Here is a 19,047-nt window from a genome sequence, read left to right on the forward strand (position 1 = left end):
GTTGGTGAACCAGGCGAGGCAATCATTTGAGAAACCAAGGCTATCAAGTCTGCCGATGAAGATGTGGTGATTGACAGTCGAAAGCCTTGGCCAGGTCAATGAATACGGCTGCACAGTATTGTTTCTTATCGATGGCGGTTAGGATATCGTTTAGGACCTTGAGCGTGGCTGAGGTGCACCCATGACCAGCTCTGAAACCAGATTCCATAGCGGAGAAGGTATGGTGGGATTCGAAATGGTCGGTAATCTGTTTGTTGACTTGGCTTCCGAAGACCTTAGAAAGGCAGGGTAGGATAGATATAGGTCTGTAGCAGTTTGGGTCAAGAGTGTCCCCCCCTTTGAAGAGGGGGATGACCGCAGCTGCTTTCCAATCTTTGGGAATCTCTGACGACACGAAAGAGAGGTTGAACAGGGTAGTAATAGGGGTTGCAACAATTTCGGCAGATAATTTTAGAAAGAAAGGGTCCAGATTGTCTATCCCGGCTGATTTATAGGGGTCCAGATTTTGCAGCTCTTTCAGAACATCAGCTGACTGGATTTGGGAGAAGGAGAAATGGGGAAGGCTTGGGTGAGTTGCTGTGGGGGGTGCAGTGCTGTTGAACGGGGTAGGGGTAGCCAGGTGGAAAGCATGGCCAGTCGTAGAAAAATGCTTATTGAAATTCTCAATTATAGTGGATTTATCGGTGGTGACAGTGTTTCCTGTCCTCAGTGCAGTGGGCAGCTGGGAGGAGGTGTTCTTGTTCTCCATGGACTTTACAGTGTCCCAGAACTTTTTTGAGTCTGTGTTGCAGGAAGCACATTTCTGCTTGAAAAAGCTAGCCTTTGCTTTTCTAACTGCCTGTGTATATTGGTTTCTAGCTTCCCTGAAAAGTTGCATATCACGGGGCCTGTTCGATGCTAATGCAGAACGCCATAGGATGTTTTTGTGTTGGTTAAGGGCAGTCAGGTCTGGAGAGAAGCAAGGGCTAAATCTGTTCCTGGTTCTAAATTTCTTGAATGGGGCATGCTTATTTAAGATGGTGAAGAAGGCATTTTGTAAAAATAACCAGGCATCCTCTACTGACGGGATGAGATCAATATCCTTCCAGGATACCCCGGCCAGGTCGATTAGAAAGGCCTGCTCGCTGAAGTGTTTCAGGGAGCGTTTGACAGTGATGAGTGGAGGTCGTTTGACCGCTGACCCATTACGGATGCAGGCAATGAGGCAGTGATCACTGAGATCTTGGTTGAAAACAGCAGAGGTGTATTTAGAGGGCAAGTTGGTTAGGATGATATCTATGAGGGTGCCCGTGTTTACGGCTTTGGGGTGGTACCTGGTAGGTTCATTGATCATTTGTGTGAGATTGAGGTTATCAAGCTTAGATTGTAGGATTGCTGGGGTGTTAAGCATGTTCCAGTTTAGGTCGCCTAGCAGCACGAGCTCTGAAGATAAATGGGGGGCAATCAGTTCACATATGGTGTCCAGAGCACAGCTGGGGGCAGAGGGTGGTCTATAGCAGGCAGAAACGGTGAGAGACTTGTTTTTAGAGAGGTGGATTTATAAAAGTAAAAGTTCAAATTGCTTGGGTACAGACCTGGATAGTAGGACAGAACTCTGCAGGCTATCTTCGCAGTAGATTGCAACACCGCCCCCTTTGGCTGTTCTATCTTGCCTGAAAATGTTGTAGTTAGGAATGGAGATTTCAGAATTTTTGGTGGTCTTCCTAAGCCAGGATTCAGACACGGCTAGAACATCCGAGTTGGCAGAGTGTGCTAAAACAGTGAATAAAACAAACTTAGGGAGGAGGCTTCTAATGTTAACATGCATGAAACCAAGGCTATTACGGTTACAGAAGTCATCAAAAGAGAGCGCCTGGAGAATAGGAGTGGAGCTAGGCACTGCAGGGCCTGGATTCACCTCTACATCACCAGCGGAACAGAGGAGGAGTAGGATAAGGGTAGTTAACTGTAAGATTACAAGATTGAATCCGCCGAGCTGACAAGGTAAAAATCTGTCGTTCTGCCCCTGAACGAGGCAGTTAACCCACCACCGTTCCTAGGCCGTCATTGAAAATAAGAATGTGTTCTTAACTGACTTGCCTAGTTAAATAAAGATTAAATAAAGGTGTAAAAAAAAAAAAGAAAGGCCAAAAATACCGATTTCCCATTGTTAGGAAAACTTGAAATCGGCCCTAATTAATCGGCCATTCCGATTAATCGGTCGACCTCTACCTTCTACAGTCCATGCCCCGACGAATTGAAGCTGTTCTGAGGGGAAAAGTGAGGATATAACTCAATATTTGGAAGGTGTTCTTAGTGTTTTGTACACTCAATGTATGTTCTCCCTCATAGAGTTGTAGAGTAGTGCACATACAGTACCTTATGTACATGGATGTATACAATGCCATGGAAAGGTAACTGCTACCATGCTGCTACTGGACGGAACTGTATGTCTTCCTCCTATAGATGCCCATCACATGTATAAGCATAATTTAGTTGAAGACACAAAAATACCCAAATCAATAATGCACAGGATGAAGCAGGAGTTTGAATTGACATAAACTAGAGATTAAAGAAAGTGGGAGGCTAGAAAGTCTCTCATGAGTTACTGCTGACCATGGGGGAAAGAGAGAGGGAAGAGAAGGGGAAGAGTGAGGTGTTGCATTGGAATCAGAAAGATCTCATTTATGGACAGATGCCATGCAACTCTTCATACCATATAGAGAGAGGTTCTGGAACAAAGGTTAGAGGGAAACAATAAAACCAGAATTTCATTGGAAAAAGTTAAGATGTCTTTATTGCGCCACAGTTACTCTTACTCTTCAGATGCATCTCATATAAAAAATTTTTTTAATTAAGTATTGTAAACTAAGATTGATTGAAAGTAGATCTGTGGTGCTGAATGACATTATTGAAAGTTGATGTGTAAATTATTTGATCACCAACACTTGCCTGTATGCGTTACATGGCCTCATGCACAAGCGTGCTAGTCTGGCTGACACCTAACTTGAAGTCTTCCTGACTTCAGAGTCTGGAAAGGCTCCATGATGTTGTAGGCAAGATTCACAGATAATGAAGGAGGCTGTGCTTTATTACCGATTGGTTCACCTCTGTCTTTCTCACTCAAACACTCACATGGACAGCCACACACACAGCCCCCGAGTACCACCCCCTTCCAATACAAGTGTAGGATTTTCAAATGAGTGGTCTAAAAAAATAACATTTGAGAGAACCAAGCTCAAGCCAACTTATGTGTGAATACTGCACTTACAACAGGGCCCTGTCCAGACCGGTTTGTCACAGCTCTCCACCTGAGTCGCGACAGTCAGGCTACAACAGTGCCCCATCAGACTGGGAATAAGGAATTTAATGGCTAGAAAAAGATAGTCTGCTTCAACTATCAATCAAATGGTTATAAAGACCAGTCTGTCTATCAGACATTGGCAATCATAGGACAAGTCTGCCTGAGACCAAAGCCCTGTCTGACCAAAGCACTGTCTCTCCCTCCATCCATCCCTGGCCAGTGATGTGAGTGGAGTAGGTAGTTGAGGACAGGGAGAGTGTCTGTGTGCTGGACACACACAAAGAGACAGAGAAACAATGCACAGAGACAGTAACACGCAACACACTGGAGAGATGCCTCTATGCCAATAAACCTCTGTAAACCCTGTGCTGTGCTGCGTCACAGTATATAAAGTAGACCCAGATGTCAGGGATGATTGGGGGGGCTTTAAGAACAAATGCATTATCCCTATGAATAAGCACAACACACTGTGCACATACACGTTTAACTATTTTAAATGAACGACCTGCATATGCATTAGGTAATATGGTATATTATGCCTACTGTATAGAATAGATTACATAATCCTACTGTACATGCACATGAATGAAACTGCACTGTGACATGAAAGGGAAATACACTTAAACCTAGGCTATTTAGAATTATCTATCAAAATACAAATCGGCCTACTCTATTCCCAAAACCCATCACTATGTTGGATCACAACTGTATTTGTGTTTCAATCAAATATTACAGGTAACGTTAACTGTTATTTTGAGAAGAAAAAATCACTTTCCTCTCATATCAATTTCCCCTCTCTCTGTGCTTTTATTTCAAACGTCAAAATCGTGCCCAGAATTACCTGGAAACCGGAAACCTACTTTGTTGTGTATACCCAAAACTCAAATCAGAGTATGTAGCCTATCACTGAGGGTTAGCATTCACACCACATTCTCTCTAAACAGACATGAAACACCTTTCAACAGAGAGAAGTGGACTCGGAGCCAGCCATACCTTTTAAAAGGACCGCCATCCATAGATAGATCCCAACCAAACCTTGTCCAAAAAACTTGCGGCACCGCATCCTTTCGTTCACAGGAATCCGACGACCCTCGAGCCTTCACTGGCGGCTAGAGATTAGGCGCTTGTTCAGCCAGGGTATGAGCATTGGGCTGGGGAGAGATGGCGAGTGATGGGCTGAGGAGAGGTGGAGAGTGATGGACTGAGGAGAGATGGAGAGTGATGGGCTGGGGAGAGGTGGAGAGTGATGGGCTGGGGAGAGGTGGAGAGTGAATGAGTGAGATAGAGATAGTGAACAACATTTGCGCTTGCACGATGGTTAAAAAAACATTCTCATACACCCGGGCGCATTCTCGGAGCATAGGCTGCTGAAGGGAAAATAACTTTTACGCATAACAAAATACTACTCGGTGTCTGAATACTCGGACATGGTGTATCTTACACGGATAAACTTGTGGCTGTGGTTGCGCTGTCTCTCTTCGCGCGCTCACCCGTTTCCCGCCTCGTCTGTTCATTTGGTCTGCTCGAGCGCATTCCTCGTGACACTTTTTTTTAAATCGACGAGTGGCGGGGATGACGTCAGGCGCACCGCTAAGAGCTTCCAGAGAGGTCTGAGCCTCTGTGTCTCGGTCAGTCTGAGAAAAACATCAACATTTCAATTTATTTTTAAATCACGCAGACACAAAAGTTCACTATGAACTGTGTAAATAGTTAAAACTTTACATTGATCATAAATGTTGTTCTGAAATGTGTATTACAATGTGATGATATTTTACGCAAATGCCTAATAGGCATAAATATGTTACAAAACTAAATTAAAAAACTTGAGACTGACTCCAATAACTGTATACATTATGTGCAATTGCGCGAGTCGGCTATATTCAAAATTCAAAACATTTATTACATTTTAATGTTTTCCTGCAGGTGTATACAACCTACTCCATATAGAACATGTTCCCAATTTAGAAAATAAAAAACGAAGATGTCTTCATTGCACACTGTATATCTTCACACCCCAGAGTTAATATGATACAATATACTTTATTGTCCCGAGGGGAAATTTGACTTGGACAATAGAGAGTGCTGCTGCTTTCTACATACTGTAAATACATAAATACATAGAATCATCATACACTCCCCTCCCCACCCACACAAAAGTTTAATAAATTAATGTCAGTTGGCAGGTAACCTATAAGAGCATTGGGACAGTAACTGAAAGGTTGATGGTTCGAATCCTAGAGTTGACTAGGTGAGAAATCTGCCGATGTGCCCTTGAGCAAGGCACTTAACCCTAATTGATCTGGATAAGAGCACCTGATGAATAACTAAAATGTCAATGTAAAAAATGTCTAGGTGGCAGTTCCACATGATGAAGGCCAGGCTCCAGTCTGTCATTGTGTCTGCCTCCCCTGCTGTAAAGCAGTTTTATTGACAGGGGGATAAACAAAGGTTTATATCTGTTCAGCCACCTTATAACACCTCCTTGATGGCATCAGCAGGAACTCTAAGTTCAGTGCATGTATGGGGTCTGACATGACCTTTCTGGCCTGTCTGATGATGGTCTCCTGGAGAGAGGAAGGAAGTGTCATGCCTATTCCCTGCTGTCTTGGTCAGTCTCAAGATTTGGGCTTTGAGCTGCACGATCAGGTTACCAAACCATGTAACAATGCCTTAGCACACGTGTCAAACTCATTCCACAGAGGGCTGAGTGTCTGCTGGTTTTCGCTCCTCCCTTGTACTTGACTATGGTCACTAATTAGTAAATAACTCCCCTCACCTGGTTATCTAGGTCTTAATTGAAAGGGAAATCTGTGACAAGCATTGAACATTGTTCCTCAATAATTCCCAACCAAATTTATTGAGCATGAGTAATTTTGACATGGATAATTTGCCCTAAGAGTTGTGCAAGGATAATAGAATCTTATTCAAAATGATTCACAGCTATAATGGCTGCCAAAGGTGCTTCCATCAAGTATTACCTCTGGGATGTGAAGACATACATTTTCATTTCAAATGTTTTCATAAATTTGTCCAATTTTTCTAAATTATTTCTTTCACTTTGAAAAAGAGGAGTACGTTCCATTTTTAGATGTCATTATCATATAATTATTTATTTAAAAAATGCAATAATCAATATAAACAATTATAATTATTGATATCAATGATTTATATTTTTAATAGGCTATATAAAAACATCACATTTTTGATATCGATAATTAAAATGTTGATATAAAAAATTGAATTATTTATCGGAAACATTTAATTGTTGATATAAAACAATATATATTGATGTAAAAAAAAGAATATGAATGTATGTTAAAACAGCTGGTAAACTCATAGGCCTACGCTCGCTTTGGCTGACCTGGTATTGTGCAATAATGTTTATGTTAATTTAGAATGTTCTCTCAACTGATGCTAGATTGCCATGCACTGTAAACCCCAAGGCATTTTAACTTAAGTACTTCTACTTAGTTAAACTCAAAGTCAATGAAAAATCCTTATTCCTCAAATGTTTATGTGGTACTGACTCAAAACTAAATGAGAAGTCACATCAACTCTATTTGTTTAAGTTATGATAACAAATTAACTTTTTCCCAGCATGCTCTACTGCAGGTAGATTTTGTGGATAGTTTATATATGTGTGTGTTTTTGCAGGTACATTAGGCGAGTTCACACTGCACCATAGCCCAGGGCTAAGAGCCTCCTTAGCCTGGGGCTTAGCGAGTGTTCACACTTGCACATTCTACATTATAGTTCATACATTTTAGTTGTTCGCAAACTAAATTGCTTCTTGATTGCTTTGTGAAATACCCCCTTGCAAATAATAATCAACACATCTGCAACTTGGTTGCATCCAGTTGAAGCTTTTCAACTTTGTGCAACTAGTTGGAAACAACAGCCAATCAAAACAAACACTTTTGTCACATGATCCATTCGAAAGTTCAGAATTCAAACACAGTTGTCATGTCAACAAAGCTGTCTGTGCTGCTCAGCACAACCCACAATCAGCATTGAAAGAACAGAGACTAACACAACAGGAGTTGTATGCAAATGATTGTACATGGTTTAGCAGTCAATAAGCTAGCAAGCTAGGCAACTTTAGCCAGTTAGCTTTTGTGCTTGACTCCCGTTGAGGTGAGAACGCTCAGATCAACCCCACTCCTCAGCCAGAGCATCCAGTGTGCGCTCTGAACACAGAGTGAAACGCTCTGAATTTACGAACGGACAATCCGACAGCGTTCTGAATTTACAAACGACCCAGAGTGCACTCTGACACACTGGAGGCAATTTACGAACGCGCTACGAACGCACTTATTATGCTAACTGGTGTGGCTCATGGAATGGAATGTATTTTTTGTAATGCCAGTTGAGTTGACTCAACTAATCACAGCACAGTTTGAAGAGTACACTTCCTGCTTTTACTTCCTGGCATATGTAAACCCAACATGGCTGCCAGTTCACCCATTATGCCATCATTGACTTGAATGGGGACGGACATTCTATTCATTCTATTTCTGTGGTTGTGGTACATGGTTTCAACTCTTTACAGAGCATGGGACTGAAGGCCTTAAGGGTCAACTGCAGATCTCTGAAGACCTCCTCAATGACATATATGTAGAATTGGACAAATGTGGACAGGTGCTGCTCAAGCCCGTCCAGAGACTTCAAACCACCACCTTCCACCACGCCTGCCAAGCCCATCCAGACTGAACAACCACCCTCCAGCATGCCTACCACTATCACGGGAGTCTCCTTGCAAACCACTAGAGACACTGTGGATCCATGAACTTTACATAAACCTTTCAAGAAAGCCTGGAGTAGTGCCCAAAAGTGTATGGGAGTGGATAATCGAGGCATGCAGAGCTGATTTGATGCCAAATAAAGCTCATTCCCCCATTCACTTCTTCTCTCGGGCTGACTCTTTTCTCTGTATATATCAACGATGTCGCTCTTCCTGCGGGTGATTCTTTGATCCACCTCTACGCAGACGACACCATTCTGTATACATCTGGCCCTTCTTCGGACACTGTGTTAACAAACCTCCAAACGAGCTTCAACGCCATACAACACTCCTTCCGTGGCCTTCAACTGCTCTTAAATGCTAGAGCAGTTGAAGGCTGCTCCCGCGCCCCCGACTAGCATCACTACCCTGGACAGTTCTGACTTAGAAAATGTGTACAACTATAAATACCTAGGTGTCTAGACTGTAAACTCTCCTTCCAGACTCACATTAAGCATCTCCAATCCTCCAATCTAGAATTGGCTTCCTATTTCACAACAAATCATGCTGCCAAACATACCCTCGTAAAACTGACTATCCTACCAATCCTTGACTTCGGCGATGTCATTTACAAAATAGCCTCCAACACTCTGCTCAGCAAATTGGATGCAGTCTATCACAGTGCCATCCGTTTTGTCACCAAACCCCCATATACTACCCACCACTGCGACCTGTATGCTCTCGTTGGCTGGTCCTCACTGCATATTCGTCGCCAAACCTACTAGCTCCAGGTCATCTATAAGTCTTTGCTAGGTAAAGCTCTGCCTTATCTCAGCTCACTGGTCACCATAGCAACACCCACCCGTAGCACACATTCCAGCAGGTATATTTCACTGGTCATCCCCAAAACCAACACCTGCTTTGGCCGCCTTTCCTTCCAGTTCTCTGCTGCCAATGACTGGAACGAATTGCAAAAATCACTGAAGTTGGAGACTTATATCTCCCTCACTAACTTTAAGCACCAGCTGTCAGAGCAGCTTACCGATCACTGCACCTGTACGCAGCCCATCTGTAAATAGCCCATCTAACCAACTACCTAACTCATCCCCATATTTGTTCTTGTTTTTCTGCTCTTTTGCACACCAGTATTTTTACTTGAACATCCTTATCTGCACATATCACTCCAGTGTAAATTGCTAAATTGTAATTACCTTGCCACTTGGCCTTACCACCTTACTTCATTTGCTCACACTGTATACAGATTTTTCTATTGTTATTGACTGTACGTGTCACGTTCCTGACCTGTTGTCTGTTATTTTTGTATGTGTTTAGTTGGTCAGGGCGTGAGTTGGTGTGGGCATTATATGTTTCGTGTTTCTATGTTTAGGTCATTGGTAATTAGCCTTATATGGTTCTCAATCAGAGACAGGTGTTTGACGTTTCCTCTGATTGGGAACCATATAAAGGTAGGGTGTTCACACTGTTTGTTTGTGGGTGGTTGTCTTCCGTGTCTGTATGTATGTTCGTACCACACGGGACTGTAGCGTTTTTTATTTGTAGTCTATACCTGTTTGTGCGTTCTTCGTGTTATTTGTAAGTTCTCTAGTTCAGGTCTGTCTTCTTTCGTTTTGTTATTTTGTAATTATTCCAAGTGTTGTTTCGTGTTCGTCTTCATCGTTTAATAAATTCATTATGTTTTCTAAACCCGCTGCATGTTGGTCTGATCCCTACTCCTCCTCTTCGGACGAAGACAGCCATCTGTCCAACGGCGCTTGAACTGCCCGTCTGCCCAACGGCACCTGAACTGCCCGTCTGCCCAACGGCACCTGAACTGCCCGTCTGCCCAACGGCACCTGAACTGCCCGTCTGCCCAACGGTGCCTGAACTGCCCGTCTGCCCAACGCCGTCTGACCTGTCCGTCTGCAAAGCGCCGCATGAACTGCCCGTCTGTACTGAGCCTTCAAAGCCGCCCGTCTGTACTGAGCCTTCAAAGCCGCCCGTCTGTACTGAGCCTGCAAAGCCGCCCGTCTGTACTGAGCCTGCAAAGCCTTCCGCCAGACAGGATCAGCCAGAGCCTTCCGCCAGACAGGATCAGCCAGAGCCTTCCGCCAGACAGGATCAGCCAGAGCCTTCCGTCAGACAGGATCAGCCAGAGCCTTCCGCCAGACAGGATCAGCCAGAGCCTTCCGCCAGACAGGATCAGCCAGATCCGTCAGCCAGCCATGAGCAGCCAGATCCGTCAGCCAGCCATGAGCAGCCAGATCCGTCAGCCAGCCATGAGCAGCCAGATCCGTCAGCCAGCCATGAGCAGCCAGATCCGTCAGCCAGCCATGAGCAGCCAGATCCGTCAGCCAGCCATGAGCAGCCAGATCCGTCAGCCAGCCATGAGCAGCCAGACCCGTCAGCCAGCCATGAGCAGCCAGACCCGTCAGCCAGCCATGAGCAGCCAGATCCGTCAGCCAGCCATGAGCAGCCAGATCCGTCAGCCAGCCATGAGCAGCAAGAGCCCGCCGGCCAGGATCCGCCAGAGCCCGCCGGCCAGGATCCGCCAGAGCCCGCCGGTCAGGATCCGCCAGAGCCCGCCGGCCAGGATCCGCCAGAGCCCGCCGGCCAGGATCCGCCAGAGCCCGCCGGTCAGGATCCGCCAGAGCCCGCCGGCCAGGATCCGCCAGAGCCCGACGGCCAGGATCCGCCAGAGCCCGCCGGCCAGGATCCGCCAGAGCCCGCCGGCCAGGATCCGCCAGAGCCCGCCGGCCAGGATCCGCCAGAGTCGCCAGACAGTCATGAGCTGCCCTCTAGTCATGAGCTGCCCTCCAGTCATGAGCTGCCCTCCAGTCATGAGCTGCCCTACAGTCATGAGCTGCCCTACAGTCATGAGCTGCCCTACAGTCATGAGCTGCCCTACAGTCCTGAGCTGCCACTCAGTCATGAGCTGCCACTCAGTCCGGAGCTGCCACTCAGTCCGGAGCTGCCACCCAGTCCGGAGCTGCCACCCAGCCCGGAGCTGCCACCCAGCCCGGAGCTGCCACCCAGCCCGGAGCTGCCACCCAGCCCGGAGCTGCCCCTCTGTCCTGAGCTGCCCCTCTGTCCTGAGCTGCCCCTCTGTCCTGAGCTATCTCTCTGTCCTGAGCTGCCTCTCTGTCCTGAGCTATCTCTCTGTCCTGAGCTATCTCTCTGTCCTGAGCTGCCTCTCTGTCCTGAGCTGCCTCTCTGTCCTGAGCTGCCTCTCTGTCCTGAGCTGCCTCTCTGTCCTGAGCTGCCTCTCTGTCCTGAGCTGCCTCTCTGTCCTGAGCTACCTCTATATCCTGAGTTATCTAGGAGGGACCGGTGTGAAGGTTCCTAGACCAGGGTTGGGGGCGAGGATCGCCACTCGGAGGACGCTAAGGAGGGGGACAAAAACAATGGTAGAGTGGTGTCCTCGTCCTGCGCTGGAGCCGCCACCGCGGACAGATGCCCACCCAGATCCTCCCCTCGAGTTTTAGGGGTGCGCCCGGAGTTCGCACCTTGAGGGGGGGTTCTGTCACGTTCCTGACCTGTTGTCTGTTATTTTTGTATGTGTTTAGTTGGTCAGGGCGTGAGTTGGGGTGGGCATTATATGTTTTGTGTTTCTATGTTTAGGTCATTGGTAATTAGCCTTATATGGTTCTCAATCAGAGACAGGTGCTTGACGTTTCCTCTGATTGGGAACCATATAAAGGTAGGGTGTTCACACTGTTTGTTTGTGGGTGGTTGTCTTCCGTGTCTGTATGTCTGTTCGTACCACACGGAACTGTAGCGTTTTTTGTTTGTAGTCTATACCTATTTGTGTGTTCTTCGTGTTACACTGCTCAAAAAAATAAAGGGAACACTTAAACAACACAATGTAACTCCAAGTCAATCACACTTCTGTGAAATCAAACTGTCCACTTAGGAAGCAACACTGATTGACATTACATTTCACATGCTGTTGTGCAAATGGAATAAACTGTTCCGAGAATGTTAAGAAACGAAATCCTTCTGTGGAAATTTCAGTACTTCAGCATGGTGTTTTTACAGGTTTCATCATGGTTCTATAGTCATGTACTCCAAACGTTCAGAGAACGGTAAGAAACAACATTCATCTGTTTGAATTTCAGCACCTCAGCATAATGTTTTCTGCAGGTTTCCTCGTGGTTCTATTTAAAGTCATTTTCTTAGAACATTAAGAACTTTCCATAAAAACCCCAAGAAAAATTTGTAACATTCAAAGAAAGTTCTAAAAATGTTATTTAAAAACATATGCATTCCATTCTCAACGTCAACAAAACTCTCAGTATCCTCTATTTTTAAGAGTGCTTGTTTCCTTTTAAATGGGGTCTGTTTGAATAGATTAAAATGCTTTGCATTAGTTAAAAAAACATGGCATGCTAGCTCTATCCTGGTGGCGCAGTGGACTAATTCCATGGATCGAGAACAGAAGATCATAGATTAATGCCTAAGCAAATTAATTTCCATTTGTCCCATCTGCGCTTGACGTTCAGAAAGAATGAACCCAAACCAAGCGAGCAGTGTTATTAGAAGTCTTATCGAAACATTCAGTGAACGTTTTAAAGAAGTTATTCAAAAACCTCCAAATAACCTATAATTTCCATTCTTAGAACGTTAATAAAATCTCCCAGGAAAACGTTCAGGGAACCATAGCAAAACGTTCTCAGAACCTCCCTGCAACATAAAAATATGGTTCCCAGAAAAGGCAGAATTTACACCTCCATGCTCAAAACATTTAAAGAACGTTACATTTTACATGTTAGGAAACTTATGGCTTCATTCCCAAAATCAATGGGAAACCAAAAATGTATGTTCCAAGGAACCAAATGTGCTAGCTGGGTGTGGACCCTCCCCATCATGGTCAGATGTCTTTCCATGATCTCATTGTTTGAAGCTTCTTGTGTCACGTCTGCTCCCGCTCTTCCCCTCCCCTGGCGCTTGAGGGCGCCAGAATGCCTTGCATCACTCACTCCTGCCATCCATCACGTACACCTGCCTTTCCTCGTCACGCGCATCAGCATTATTGGACTCACCTGGACTCTCTTATCACCTGTTCATTTTCTCCCCTATATGTGTCAGTTCCCCAGCTCTGTTCCCCGCTTCTGCATTGATTGTTTTTCTGTTTGCTAAGCTGTTTATGTCTCGTTCCATGTCCGTTATTTATTAAATGTTACTCCCCGTACCTGCTTCGTCTCTCCAGCGTCATCATCGTGACATCTTGTTGATTAAACAGTTGATTGCATAGGAGTCATTTGGGCAATTTTTTTTTACAAGAAAGGTTTCTAGGTCTACTACTTCACTAACCATACATCATGTGGGTCTTTCTGTAAATTAGGGTGCCAGTGATGATTTGTTGTGGTGGACAACTGTTTCGAGCTGTTACAAAGTCATTAGGATATAAAGGGGGGAACCTGGGTAGGCCTAATATTTTCAAAGCTGAACAAATGTGTAGCCTAAAGAACTTTTGTAGCCTAAGCTAATGAAAAACTGAGGAATGGAGTAAATAGACTGGAGCACCTAGGCCTATAGGTTTTTTGTAATACTAACAACCTTTGGCCAATGTAGCATCTTATGGCAACGTGTATCAAAGGGATTTTTTTGCCATCCTGGTATTAATCAACTTGAATTAGGTCTGTTTATCTTATTTTTGCCTCAGCAGGGCTTGTATAGTAATCAACTGACCTATTTATGCTGTACCATAAATAATTTCATCAGGAATAGAATCCGATAAGCGGTGAGAGGGAAACACTGCGCAATATACCAAATGTGCTCTCTCTCTTTCTTCCTCTCAGGCTGAAGTTGCCCTGTGTACTATATTTTGTGTAATCATAGATTTTCTAGAGAAAAACGAAAATGACATGTTTCTTCTTGCTATTTTCCAGTTTGGTTGTCTTGATACCAGCAGGGTGGCTTGTTTTTGTGTGCACACTGACAGACAAGCACCATGATACCGGTGCACACAGACAGTAGTAGTCTAACAATTGGGGGGAGTAGGAACAAGATTGAGTAGGAGCCAGATTGAGTAGGAGCCAGATGTGATGAGAGCGCTGCGCAACTGACTGGTGCAACGAAGTCTGGAGTTGATAGATAGATGATGAGTTCTCTCTTTGTCTCTGTCTGCGTCCTGTTTGTCCTGTCTGAATCTAGACCTCTTTTGCAGGTCTAAATTGCTCTGTCTTTTCACCACTTGGGATGTGGCAATGTGTGTGTGTGTGTGTGTGTGCCTGTTTCCTCTTTAAGTGTCGCTAACGCACTAAACACCAGGAGAATTTGTCCCAATTTGCTCCCTCCTCCACCCACGCCTTATCCCTTACATTTACACTAGGGGGACTTTTCTTTCACTGAGAGCAGTAAACACATAAGGCACAATAACACACACACATTTGGATAAGCAATAACACACACACACAGTCACACATTCTGCTCAGAGCAGACAGATCTGTCACAGGGGAACTCTTCTGAACTCTGGTCTGATAGTGAGACAGAGTTTGAGTGCCAAGCGTCCAGAACATGAACCCAGGGCTCTATTCAATCAGATCCGCTTTAGCCGACAACCGCATAGCTGAAATGCGTTACAGCTATCAAATCCACAAGCAGTTCCTGGTATTATATCTAAAGGGGACATTGCGAGAGTCGCATTGAGAAATCCCATGCAGCCCTGTTTACAAGTTCAGATACTGGAATGTGAGATCTCTCTCTCTGTCACACTCTCTCTCTCTCTCACACTCTCTCTCTCGCTCTCTCTCTCTCTCAAACACACACACACACACACTCTCTGAGAATGAGTAGCCTGGTGTGTAGTCCACTCTCCAGTATCCTACTGTGTAGTCCACTCTCCAGTATCCTAGTGTGTACTGTAGTTTACTCTCCAGTATCCTAGTGTGTAGTTTACTCTCCAGTATTCTAGTGTGTAGTTCACTCTCCAGTAGCCTAGTGTGTTGTCTACTCTCCAGTAGATGAGTGTGTAGTCCACTCTTCAGTATCCTAGTGTGTAGTCTACTCTCCAGTATCCTAGTGTGTAGTCTACTCTCCAGTATCCTAGTGTGTCAGCCACTCTCCAGTATCCTACTGTGTAGTCCACTCTCCAGTATCCTAGTAGTATACTCTCCAGTAGCCTAGTGTGTTGTCCACTCTCCAGTAGATTAGTGTGTAGTCCACTCTCCAGTATCCTAGTGTGTAGTCTACTCTCCAGTATCCTAGTGTGTAGTCCACTCTCCATGATCCTAGTGTGTAGTCCACTCTCCATGATCCTAGTGTGTAGTTTACTCTCCAGTATCCTCGTGTGTAGTCCACTCTCCATGATCCTAGTGTGTAGTTTACTCTCCAGTATCCTCGTGTGTAGTCCACTCTCCATGATCCTAGTGTGTAGTTTACTCTCCAGTATCCTAGTGTGTCGGACGCTCTCCAGTATCCTAGTGTGTAGTTTACTCTCTAGTATCCTAGTGTGTCAGCCACTCTACAGTATCCTAGTGTGTAGTCCACTCTCCAGTATCCTAGTGTGTAGTCCACTCTCCAGTATCCTAGTGTGTAGTGTGTAGTGTGTAGTGTGTAGTGTGTAGTGTGTGTGTGTGTGTGTGTGTGTGTGTGTGTGTGTGTGTGTGTGTGTGTGTGTGTGTGTGTGTGTGTGTGTGTGTGTGTGTGTGTGTGTGAGAGAGATCAGGTGCTTTATAGAGGTTTAGAGAAAGAGGGGGAAAACATGAGAGATAAAAAGTCAGATAAGTGAGAGAATGAGCAAGGTGGAAGAAGGGAAGAGAGAATGAGCAAGGTGGAGGGAGGGAAGAGACTAGTGTGTGGTCCACTTTCCATTAGATTAGTGTGTTGTCCACTCTCCAGTAGCCTAGTGTGTAGTCCTCTCTCCAGTATCCTAGTGTGTCGTCTACTCTCCAGTATCCTAGTGTGTCGTCTACTCTCCAGTATCCTAGTGTGTAGTCTACTCTCCAGTATCCTAGTGTGTAGTTTACTCTCCAGTATCCTAGTGTGGTAGTCTACTCTCCAGTAGCCTAGTGTGTAGTCTACTCTCCAGTATCCTAGTGTGTTGTCTACTCTCCAGTAGCATAGTGTGTAGTCTACTCTCCAGTATCCTAGTGTGTAGTCTACTCTCCAGTATCCTAGTGTGTAGTTTACTCTCCAGTATCCTAGTGTGGTAGTCTACTCTCCAGTAGCCTAGTGTGTAGTCTACTCTCCAGTATCCTAGTGTGTTGTCTCCTCTCCAGTAGCATAGAGTGTAGTCCACTCTCCAGTAGCCTAGTGTGTAGTCTACTCTCCAGTATCCTAGTGTGTAGTCTACTCTCCAGTATCCTTGTGTGTAGTCCACTCTCCAGTAGACTAGTGTGTAGTCCACTCTCCAGTAGACTAGTGTGTAGTCTACTCTCCAGTAGACTAGTGTGTAGTCTACTCTCCAGTATCCTTGTGTGTAGTCCACTCTCCAGTAGACTAGTGTGTAGTCCACTCTCCAGTAGACTAGTGTATAGTCCACTCTCCAGTAGACTAGTGTATAGTCCACTCTCCAGTATCCTTGTGTGTAGTCCACTCTCCAGTAGACTAGTGTGTAGTCCACTCTCCAGTAGACTAGTGTATAGTCCACTCTCCAGTAGCCTAGTGTTTTGCCTTTCTCCACTATCTCCTGCCTGCATGAGAGGTTTACTTACTTTTAACAGACTGACCAGGACAGTCACACAGATAATCTTCACACACACACACACACACACACACACACACACACACACACACACACACACACACACACACACACACACACACACACACACACACACACACACACACACACACACAGAGAGAGAGCACGGGCGATACCCCTGGACAGGGACAACCAGGCAGGATATAATGCCACCCACTTTACCAAAGCACAGCCCCCACACCACCAGAGGGATATCAACAGACCACCAACCTACTACCCTGAGAAAAGGCCCTGGAAGATCTCCTCCACTGCATGAGCCCGAGGGGGCGACAAACACACACATACACGCGCACACACATTATGTACATACACACACAGCACACACACGCACACGCACACACACACACATGCAAATTAAGCTGCACCTGATCTATGTCCACACGCAAACATACAGACACCTAAGACAGCCCTGGCTTTAACATGGCCTGGGGGCATCCCTCGTAACCTAGGGATGTGATGGAATGAGGTCAGGTGAGTTTTGATGTGTGTGTCTGAGGCTCTGAGACTTTGATGCTTGGGACTGGGGGTTTCACTGGTTCCGTGGGTGAATGTATCAAACCTGTCAGAGTAGGAGTGCTTATCTAGGGGCAGGTCTCCCGTGTCCATGTCATTTTATTCATTGTGATCTAAAAGGCACAACTGATCCCAAATCAGCACTCAGTGAAAAAGCAGATGAAATACACCCACACATGGTTCTGAAACAAGCCCATGTTGATCTGCACTGACTGCCATGACATAACCAGGCCAAGGAGTATAGAACTCCGTTTGAGTCTTTGCGTGTCAAAAAAAACTATTTCACACGTCAAATAAGCTTGTTGACCAATCAGGACATGAATATAACTGCACATCAAATAATAATTGAACATGTTCATTAATTGTTTACGCAGTTATTACACATTGATTACACTATCACTAGTATTTCATACATCATAGCGATTCACTGATACTTAGACTATTATGCTGGGAATGTTGTCTCGCACACCTGCCGCACGAGGCAGACACACACTTCCCCAAGCTCTGGGACAGTACTGGTCAGACACACACTTCCCCAAGCTCTGGGACAGTACTGGTCAGACACACACTTCCCCAAGCTCTGGGACAGTACTGGTCAAACACACACTTCCCCAACCTCTGGGACAGTACTGGTCAAACACACACTTCCCCAAGCTCTGGGACAGTACTGGTCAAACACACACTTCCCCAAGCTCTGGGACAGTACTGGTCAAACACACACTTCACCAAGCTCTGGGACAGTACTGGCCAGACACACACTTCCCCAAGCTCTGGGACAGTACTGGTCAGACACACACTTCCCCAACCTCTGGGACAGTACTGGTCAGACACACACTTCCCCAACCTCTGGGACAGTACTGGTCAAACACACACTTCCCCAAGCTCTGGGACAGTACTGGTCAAACACACACTTCCCCAAGCTCTGGGACAGTACTGGTCAGACACACACTTCCCCAAGCTCTGGGACAGTACTGGTCAGACACACACTTCCCCAACCTCTGGGACAGTACTGGTCAGACACACACTTCCCCAAGCTCTGGGACAGTACTGGTCAGACACACACAGCCACCCTCCAGTTTCCAAACTGTCATCAATATTGCCAAAATGCTTGCTTATTTTTCTGTATTTTGACTAGCTAGGATGAATCAGGTGCAACTGCTTGTAATATGGCTGGCTAGCTGGCTGGCAGAAGCAGCAGGTTCACCATCCTTTCTCCCCTGTCTCTGGGATGGTTGCATGTCGGGGAGAATGTTGGACTACCTAGCTAACATTTTTGAACCTGCTCTTTTGATCCTGATCTCATTTCAAATGCTCACACCAACATTTTCCCATTTGGTCGAACAAATATTGGCTTATTACTAATGCATCATTGTAAACACATCGTGGCCGCCGTGTGTACAGCGCATCTTTACAGATTTTTTATATATATTTTTTTACAGTTTTGAAGTGCTACTGAGTGTAGTGGTGGCGCTTGGCTATCTTCATATTTGAAACAGAGTTATTATGAGGTGTCTGGGAAAGGTTAGACCTCTCACACACACTCAGAGTGAAAAGGTCAAGGTAACATGTGGAGGAGAGGGAAGAGAGAGAGAGGGGGAGGAAGCGAAAGAAAGAAAAATAGCTCAAAATGTGATTTACCTGTGTGTTGTATACAATGTCAGAATAGCGTTGGACTTGAGAGCTTTACACTTTGCTGAGAATATGTTCAATGCATGTTACAAGATCAAATAAATGGCGAAGGGCGTAGGGCGTAGACTGAATTGAAGGGCGTAGGTTTTCTAAGACACATATACAGAGAGCTAAAAAGAAGCATCCTACATAATTTAT

At 45.3% G+C, this 19,047-nt stretch overlaps 1 protein-coding gene across 2 annotated transcripts in view; it reads right to left on the reverse strand.

The window, feature by feature from the left end:
• The window catches only part of LOC129858088 (neuronal acetylcholine receptor subunit alpha-7-like), an 81,870-nt gene extending 77,057 nt beyond the window's left edge, over positions 1-4,813 (reverse strand). The window contains exons 1-2 of one of the 2 annotated variants that reach the window (XM_055927037.1): positions 4,725-4,813; positions 4,277-4,534 (exon numbers count right to left, since the gene is read on the reverse strand). In XM_055927037.1, coding sequence (XP_055783012.1) covers positions 4,277-4,346 — 70 coding nt within the window. In that variant the 5' untranslated portion in view covers positions 4,347-4,534; positions 4,725-4,813. Of the gene's footprint in view, positions 1-4,276 lie in introns of both variants that reach the window. The other variant, XM_055927036.1, reaches the window with a different exon arrangement.
• Between the last annotated feature and the right edge of the window lie 14,234 nt (positions 4,814-19,047).

This window comes from Salvelinus fontinalis, chromosome 6, assembly GCF_029448725.1.
Source record: "Salvelinus fontinalis isolate EN_2023a chromosome 6, ASM2944872v1, whole genome shotgun sequence".
NCBI lineage: Eukaryota > Metazoa > Chordata > Actinopteri > Salmoniformes > Salmonidae > Salvelinus > Salvelinus fontinalis.